This window comes from Taudactylus pleione, unplaced genomic scaffold (genome assembly GCF_031769625.1).
Source record: "Taudactylus pleione unplaced genomic scaffold, aTauple2 ptg001150l, whole genome shotgun sequence".
Classification (NCBI taxonomy): domain Eukaryota; kingdom Metazoa; phylum Chordata; class Amphibia; order Anura; family Myobatrachidae; genus Taudactylus; species Taudactylus pleione.
The window spans coordinates 14,708-23,724 of NW_028285551.1; the positions used below are offsets into that span (position 1 = coordinate 14,708).

Below are 9,017 nucleotides of genomic sequence, written 5' to 3' on the forward strand. Positions count from 1 at the left end.
GTTCGCAGCACCAATCCCCCGTTCACAAGTACCTTCCCCTGTTACCACCCACAAGCGGCGCTATCTGTCACTCAAAGTAGCGTCCAGTCTCTGTACTACGAGCGCACGATTCCCCATCGCAGAGACTGGCTTGCGCACGCGCATTGCGAATTATACGCACGCGCAGACGGGCGAATATCGGTCAGTGCAAGCGGCCGCAGCTTAGCGAGCAGGTCTGAATGAGCTCCAGAGTGAGCATACTGTCCACATAAGCTGCAATATCAGTCATGGTAAATGGCGTTTGCACTTTCTGCAGAATTACCGCTCACCACTGCGGCATCATTGTTCCGAGGTTCAGCGCAAATACCTTTTATTACTGGTGTTGGCGGAAAGAATTACCATCCACTGAAGATGGGCATGTCTGCCAAGCGTGCCAGCCTCACATACAGAGCAGGCTGCAGAATTAGTTCAGTGTTATGTACATGTTAGAGTCACTGTAATAGAACCTGTATGTGGTAATGGTAGACTGAGGGCATGGCCATGTAGCTATAATTTGTTACTTTCTTGCTCTCAAAAAACCTGAGTATGAAGTCAGTGAAGAGAGACTTACAGATATACAATACATATTATAAATGTAGCCTGTGGACTTCAGGCACAAATAATATACACAAATGGGTTTACTAAGAAAAATAACATTTACAATTGCAATAAAATAATTTATTTGAAAAAAAAAAAGTCTAAAATAAATAATGTTTGGAGTTTTGGATAATTGTTTTTGGATGTTACACGATCCTCCGACCTGCTTCTGGCTATTACATGGTCTGGCACATTGTAGAGAGAGCATGCTGTCACATCTGCAATTCCCTATCAAAGTACCTGGATCCCTATAACAATAGGCAACAGAATAGGCTCTTGCGTTGCATTTGTATATGTACGTATTCCCAATAGAAGATTCTTAACAAAAAGAATAATAAATAAAGTGCACTAACAGGGTGGCCCTTCCTATCCGGCAAAGCGATCTTGTGATTGTCAAAAATTCTACAGGCTACAAGCTCATTAGTGGTTACCAAGATCTGCCTCTGCCCATTCTACTAGGTCAGTGTTGGCTAACCTTGACACTCCAGCTGTTATGGAACTACATAACCCAGCATGCACTGCTACAGTTTTGCTATTAGGGCATGCTAAAACTGTGGCAGGGCATGCTGGGATATATAGTTCCACAACAGCTGGAGTGTCAAGGTTAGCCAACACTGTACTAGGTGATGGGAAGGGGCCAGTATATTAATACTTGTTAAGTGGTAGAAAGTTTCAACGTTTAAAAAGCTGTCTACAGGAAATGTAACAATGAAATATTGTAACAAAGGGGAGATAGATCAAACCTTCGAGAAGTTGTCCATAGCAACCAACCATCTTCTAAACTGTCATTTTATACAGATGTGTCCTCATGCATCTAGCCCCCTTGTGCGCTAAACAGCCCTTCTAGTTGCGCTATGCCCTGGCGTCTCTTCGTGTGACTTTTTGCCTTCAAATGCGTCTTATTCTCTCAGTGATGCGAATAGTTAGCACAAGCAGCTTCTGCTGATTTAAATGATATGCAGCATGCCTATATTCTGTGTGTGACTGCGGCTGTATCTGCATGCTAAACACAGTGTCAGTGGCTGTAAAACTGTAACGTAGCGTTTCGCAGTTGCACACAGAACATAGGCATGCTGCATGTCATTTTAATCAGCAGAAGCTGCTTGTGCTAAATATTCACACCACTGTGCAAATAAGATGTATTTGAAAGTAAAATGTCACGCGAAAAGACGCTCTGCGCTACTGAGTCACACGGTGCTCTCGCGTTATGTGCGCAACATATAGCGCACGGAGGAAAGATGTATGTGGACACATCTGTGAACTGGGGTAGATAAATTATTTAGAAGCTGATTAGTTGCTATGGAAAACCTCCACTTTATCTCTCTCGAAGGTTTGATACATCTCCCTTAAAGGCTGATACAACAGCTTGACTTGAGCATTGAGGAACAGGAGCACACACATAGGTGACCAGATTGGATGAGGTCTGAAGTTTCGGCACATGGACCTAGCACCTGGTGCCGTCCACGCCCCCTTAGCAGATGATGTCATGCCACGGTGAGGGGGGGGGGGGATCTACAAGCGACCAGAACAATAGTACTGTCCGGAGCATCCTCAGGATGCTCTGGGGGGCTGTTATGGCTGCAGTCTGCCGTTTGGAGCCTACAGAGAATTCTGTACCATTCTGGCTGCAGGGAGCCATTCCAGGTATAGATATAGGGACTGTGGATGGTTGGCTGTGCCACCCACAGAGCAGTGCACTCTGTGCGTTGGCACCAGTCGCCCATAGCTACATACAGCGCTGAATGGACCAAACAGTTTCACAGGGGTCTGTAGTGAGCTTGGAAAATGGCTGCACACAGGGCTCTAGTGGTCATCTTCTGTTCCCATTTATCGCCATGATAATTCAGTCAATTTCTATTATATTATGATCAGGCATTGTGCTTAATTTATTGCCACATTTGATTATGTGCCAATTGGGAAAAATCTCAGCCGCTACAGTGATCTATGTTCACATTACATCTGTTCACAGATAAAGGGGCCTATTTATCATTGGCGGCTAGTGGGCAATAGTAACTATTGCTGATCACAGTAAAATAAATCCCGCTTGAAAGGTGTAACAAATATGGTCTTACATTCTATATATATATTAAATGGCCTCCACTGTAAAGTGCACTGTAAACTAATCCCTATATAAATATGTAAATGTAAAAACATACATCAGTGAGACTACGAGCACTTTCCACAAAGTGTGAGGGTCATAGTTTTTAGAAGTGGAGATGTTGCCGATAGCAACCAAACAGATTCTACTTAACATTTTACTAGGACCTTCTAGAAGACAATATCTAGAATCTGATTGGTTGCTATGGGCAACATCTTTACTTCTAAAAACTCTCACTTTAGTAAATATAACCCATGGTGTCTCGGCAGTATGTGACCTGGAAAGTGCTGTAATGGAGAAAGACACATACTGGAAACACTCATAGTATTACAGCACAATAAGAATGGACCCAGGTCCATCAAGTTCATCCTTTCATTACTTCTCATTGTGTAGAGGTAGAGGAAGGCAAAATAATGACCAGAACATAGTCTTGCTAGTCTCTGAGACCTCTTGACATAGTGGCTGTCTTTTAGACCCTCACTGTCTGGCAAAATGTCTCTTTCATGGGGGTGACATCTCTACTCTCCGACCCAAAAAAAAGAACATCTAGTCCATCTTCAAGCTATCTATCTCTGGCTCCCAATTTCCATCTAGGCGCAAGCGTAATGTGTGCCAAATGAGCACTTTCTCCAGCATGATACATCCCATTAACCAGAAGGGGGCATACTCCAACGTAATCAGGCCCTTGTAGTTGTATTTAAAGTGACTGTAGTCCCAGGGGCAGGCACCCAAGCACTTCAGCAAGTATCCAGAGCTGAACTCGCACAGGTACACCCAAAGGGTGTACAGGAGGGAACGTAGAATGAAGCCACAGTGGAGTCTCAAAGCTAGGTACATATGCTCAACCCCCAGCATGGCAACTCCATAGATAAACATCGCCCAAACGCTGGAGACACCCCGAAACCTCCAGTCTCTGCTGAGAGCAAAGTCGTAGACAGCAGTGAAGAGCACCTCGCACACGTAGCCATGGATGGCGTAGATGTAGAGGCGATGAAGGAGACACAAAGGCTCTGATGATTCCATGGTGAGGTGGCACCTGCATAAAATGACAAAAAGAGCACAATGAATGAGATGTGTCATCCAATCTAGACCTGGAAGACTACATCTGGTGGCACGAGCTTTGTGCCTGCTGCTTGGTCTGAATGATAGGTTCAATGTCCAATTTGGCCAGTCATATAGACGGTTTTTAATTGGAAAAGGTGCAGCTGTTAGATGTTATCAGACTGCTCAGCCTAAACACCTATCACCGATGGGTCAGCATTTCACAGGCTGATATATTTATCAACATACCCGATGATTTAAACCAGTGGCTCTCAAACTCGATCCTTAGGAACCCAACCAGTTCACGTTTTTCAGGTCACCCAGCAGGTGCACAGGTATACTCATTACTCACTAATACATTTTAAAAGATCCACAGGTGGAGCTAATTATTTCACGTGTGATTCTGTGAGGAACCTGAAAAAACATGTGCTTTAAACGATTCCGTTAGGTTATAATTGGCTATCGCACACGACTGTGTCTGCACATGAAGCAGTATAAAGCCAAGTCCCTGGTATGTCTCCAGCTTCATCTTCTTGATGAATGGCCCGATAACTTAATTTTTACAATTGCATTTCACCTGCTTTTGTAGAAATGAAGTGATGATGAATAGCCCCCTATATATTCTCAAGTCTTTTGTTTGAGGCCTACAATGGAAAATTAATAAATGTCAATAATAGTGGTACTAGATTTAATAAATAATTTATCAAACATTAAATGATTTTTATAAGGGATCTGTAATAACATTGTGATGCAATACAAATTATAATACAAGAGGAATTTTCAAATCAGTCCTTATTGGATACGCTCTTTCTTACAACGAAGGATTTCAATTAGCTGCTGGGTTTGCCTAGAGGCAGAATATCTCCTTGCAGCCTCAGGAGCTGCGAGGAAAAATCAGCGTTCAAATGCAGGTCCTACATTTTAAAGTGCGTGGAAACCCTTTGATTCCACATTTTACGTGGAATAAATGTTAACTCTAATGTTTACCACGCAGGGGGAAAAGGCTATTTAATCAGGTATTTATTTACCCGTGTGATGCGATGAATTAGCTGCGGGGTATTTCCCAGGGCTAATTGAATTCCCCCCATAGTCATGTCATATAGGAAGTTTGATTTAGGGTGATTTTAAGGTAAAATACACACAATTATATATTTCTGTTTCACCTCATTGCCGACTATCTGGCTGCCCCTTCCGGGAGGGAGCAGCCAGATTGGCTTGACTGGGGGCGTGGCCAGCCAGACGACAATAGTTTGCGGGCGGGGCGGGGGGCGGAGCCACGCAATTGCGTCATTTTGGCCCCACCTCCGCTACACACTGACGATATTACAGGCAGTGTGAAGCAGGGAGCGGGGGAAAAATGACGTGATTCGGCGTGAATCGCGTCACAGGCCCCCTGCTGCCGGGGATTTTCTTGTAATTGCGGTGGGGGGCAGGAGGGGTCGGCAGCTGCCGGGAGACTTGCCTGTCTTCCCGGGAGGTCGGGAGCGGCACCCGATTTTTGGGAGGCTCCCGACCAAATCAGGAGGGAAGGCAAGTATGCCTTGCATACACCAGGGTCTACCTGTAGAGTTGCCCTTGTGTTGTGTTTTTGAAGCATTCGTCTATTAGTATTACAGATGCGTCTTTTCTGACTGTTGTATCAATCACGCCAAATAGCTCCTCTCAGCGTGTCAGGTTCTGTGCGACCCGGCTGCGGAGATCATCTTTTTTGATCAATGTGTGTGTCTTATTCATATCATTAAAACACATAGGGGGCCTATTCATTATGTTAATTAGTGAGGGCTGGGCAACCCCCGATAATTAAGTATCCAACTCGCTGCGCGTAGCAGGGCTGGATATAAAATCACCGGAGCTATTTAACATTGCTCGAGTGTGGAGACAGCTGATCCGAGAATGATCTGTTCCTGCGATCCCCTTCACTGCTACTTCTGTAGCAGTGAAACTTAGCACTGCCGAGTCTGAGTCAGCCGTGCTAGTGCGCCTCCGTGAACTGGGCAGAAGAAGGTGGACAGGGGTGGAGGGATCCGAAAAGGATCCCTCTTCACAACTGGGTGTGGGAGCTAACGCTTTCTGAAGATGGCAAATGCTCCCTCAGTCAAGCTCTGAAAATACAAACTTAACGCATCTGTAGGCAGTGCTGCGCATGCCCTGGTTTTACAGATGTAACAGCGTATGCGCAGCACTGTTTCCAGATGCGATAAGGTAGTGTAGGCAGGGAAAAGTATCTATTTCCCGAAAAGCTGTCATCGCAAAAATGACAGCTTTTCGGAATAGATAGTTATGGAGAGGTGGAATGATGAATTCCACCTATAATTAGCTAGAACTCCATGAGAGTTCTGAACCTAATTATCTCCAGAGAATTTTTAGGTTTAATGAATAGGCCCCTATGTGTACAAAGGGTTCCAATGCAAGTGGCTGCGGCTTTTCCTCACCCCAAATTCCGTTCCTTAAGCTGCGACTTTGTACGTATGTAAAACCAATTCCTACGTCATTATAGTCATAGCCTACCGCCAGTGGCGTCACAAGGGGGCTGCGGGCCTCACCCGGGTGTCACCTGCCGAGGGGTGACACCAAGGTGCAGACTGACACTCCCCCACAGTGACAGGAACCGGGTGCTGCACTGTGAGGGAGCCGGCACTGTAACACAATGCAGTCAGCACCCACTGCACCCCCTCCCAATAATATAAAAAAAATGGGACGAGATGGATCGGACCGTGAGGCCACGCCCTGTCCCACGAGGCCATGCCCCTTCACATGAGGCCACATCCCTTTTTGGGGTGCGCGCGGCTGCGCCGTGCTCACAACATCCCTCCCTGCACCGGGTGACACCGAGGGACGGGATGCCACTGCCTAGCGCCTTTGATACTATGGGGCCTATTCATCAACACTAAAATAAAGTTTTTAAGGACATTTTCCTTAATTACCGTTATTTTAATATTCATGAAGAGACTTAACACAGGAGATATCACTGATATCTCCTGGGTAAGTCCCCCTGCGTTAATTTCCACACTCCCCATACATTAGTACATTAGTATGGGGATATGGAAATTATGGTATTCATCAAATTCTGTAAATTATGTATTTTCAGAATTTGATGGTGTTACTATCTGCCACTGTGAGGTGGTGAATAGCAGGTGACACTTACCTGTGTCAGCGTGGGCAGGTCCCCCGGCGTCTCCCTCCGGCGCTCCCTGGTCTCTCCTCTGTTCGCTGTTCTGTCACGTGTTCTCCAGGCAGAACACAGTTTACAAAAAAAAAAAAGTTTATTTTTTTTCTAAACTTTACTGTGCTCTGCTGAGAGAACACAGTGGCCCTCATTTAGAGGCGCTCGCAAGAAGCGAGCGCTCGTTCTGAATGAGGGCGGCCGCTTCATTTTTGAAGTGCGGCCTCCTGGTCATTAGGTAAGCTGTGGGTTACCACCCACAGCTTAACGACCAACCAGGTTGATGGTTGCGATGGTGAACACCATCGCGACCATCGGGGCTTGCGATGAGACCCTAAGGTTGGACCTCGGTAGCCGCAAGCCCCAGGGAGCTTCCTGCTCTGAAAGAGCAGGAAACTCCCCACTGACATCACTGATGATGTCAGTGCGGCCACCCACAAAACGGTAGGCGTTCCTTAAGGAACGCCTCCGTTTTGGAAACCACCCCCCCGGCCCCCCTACAAAACGGGGCGAGCTGTCAATCAACATCGACAGCCGACTCTTTTGTAGAGAGCTCCGGAGTGAGAGAGTTTCGCAGGGCTAATTATCGACCCGGTTGCGAGCACATCGGTGCTTGTGACCGTGTCTGAATGAGACCCAGTGTCTGAACAGCAGACGGAGCTGGAGGCGGCTGCAGTGGGCAGGTAAGTCACGGAGGGTGGAGGGGGGGGTTGAGGGAAACACACACAATTACCGCAGCTGTAGGCAGTGCTGCGCATGGGCTGCTTTTACGGATGTAACGGCGCATGCGCAGCACTGATTACAGCGGCGGTAAGTTAGTGTAGAGAGGGAAAAGTATCTATTTCCTGAAAAGCTGTCATCGCAAAAATGACAGCTTATCGGAATAGATAGTTATGGGGAGGAGGAATGATGAATTCCTCCGGTAATTAGGTAGAACTCCATGTGAGCTCTAAACCTAATTACCTCCAGTGAAAGTTTAGTTATGATGAATAGGCCTCAATATGAGCGGCTTCTCCCTAGGATGCGGCTAAGACGCAAAATTGACAGAAAAACATGGTATGCTAATCCTCTCGGAGCATCTCAGTCCCGACGGGCGTATCGCGCCGTATGGCGTATGTACTCATCTGTAAGTATCCAAAAGTCAAAGTTTGTATTTTGTAACAAGATCATACAATTGGTGAGGTTTAGCAGGTTAAGTACATGGTTATAATTCTTGCTGCATATTAATTATAATATAGTTAATAGCATAAACTATATTGAGAGTTAATATTATAGTTAAACTTGCACATTTAATTCCCAATGCAGTAAAGATACTTCCATTTGTAAGAGACAGACGTATATGGGTAGGAACGTCAAACAATAGTAAGAAAGAATATTAAATACACCGGGATCATCCTGTTTGTATTATATTTGCTATAAGTCGTATAACGTGTTACATTTATATTGATTATTATAATAAAACCATTTAAATATATATTGGCAGACAAAATAGGAAGTCAGATGTAGATTAAAGTCTGATTCCATGGTATGCACCAGCGTCTACCTGTATACAAGGTACTTACAGGTCAGTATGGTTGTATTTCGCACATAGGGTTGTGGCTGATCTGCTGCAATGTGGCACCGATGCAATAATCGAGCTGCTGCCACTAATGCCATCTGAAGATGGCGTTAGCCTACTGGCTACTCTCTTGCAAATTTTACCGGACAGGATCCCACTGACGCATTAATCTGTTGCGCACGCGCACTAGATCCGAACCAGGTAGCAGAGTCATAGCGTTAACTATGACTCAGCTTCCAGGTCTTGGCTGGGACGGGCTCTTATTGGGGCCTGTCTCCCGGCAAGAGCTTGTTATTAAATTCCCATGAAAATTTAGGTGTAAACAATTTATAACATCTCCATTAAAAAATGTGAAATAGGGACCCTAGTCCTTAAACAGTGCCCACCTCTTCTTCCACTGCTCCACCCTCTCTTTTTGTCTTGCCCAGTGTTACTATTCTCTTTGCCTGTGATAGACTTTTACACGGTTCTTGTTTCTAAAAAGCTGGTTTGTTAAACGCATTGTAAATAATATTACACATGTACTGTTTTGCATACTTGAT

At 45.4% G+C, this 9,017-nt stretch overlaps 1 protein-coding gene across 1 annotated transcript; it reads right to left on the reverse strand.

The window, feature by feature from the left end:
- Positions 1-3,259: 3,259 nt before the first annotated feature.
- LOC148453442 (transmembrane protein 229B-like) lies at positions 3,260-3,736 on the reverse strand. Its single transcript, XM_088462114.1, has one exon. The coding sequence runs from the start codon at positions 3,734-3,736 to the stop codon at positions 3,260-3,262; it is 477 nt and encodes a 158-aa protein (XP_088318240.1).
- Between the last annotated feature and the right edge of the window lie 5,281 nt (positions 3,737-9,017).

What these genes read in the sequence shown, in the direction of transcription:
- LOC148453442 (XM_088462114.1), bottom strand. Translation starts at nt 3,736, where the DNA reads ATGGAATCATCAGAGCCTTTGTGTCTCCTTCATCGCCTCTACATCTAC.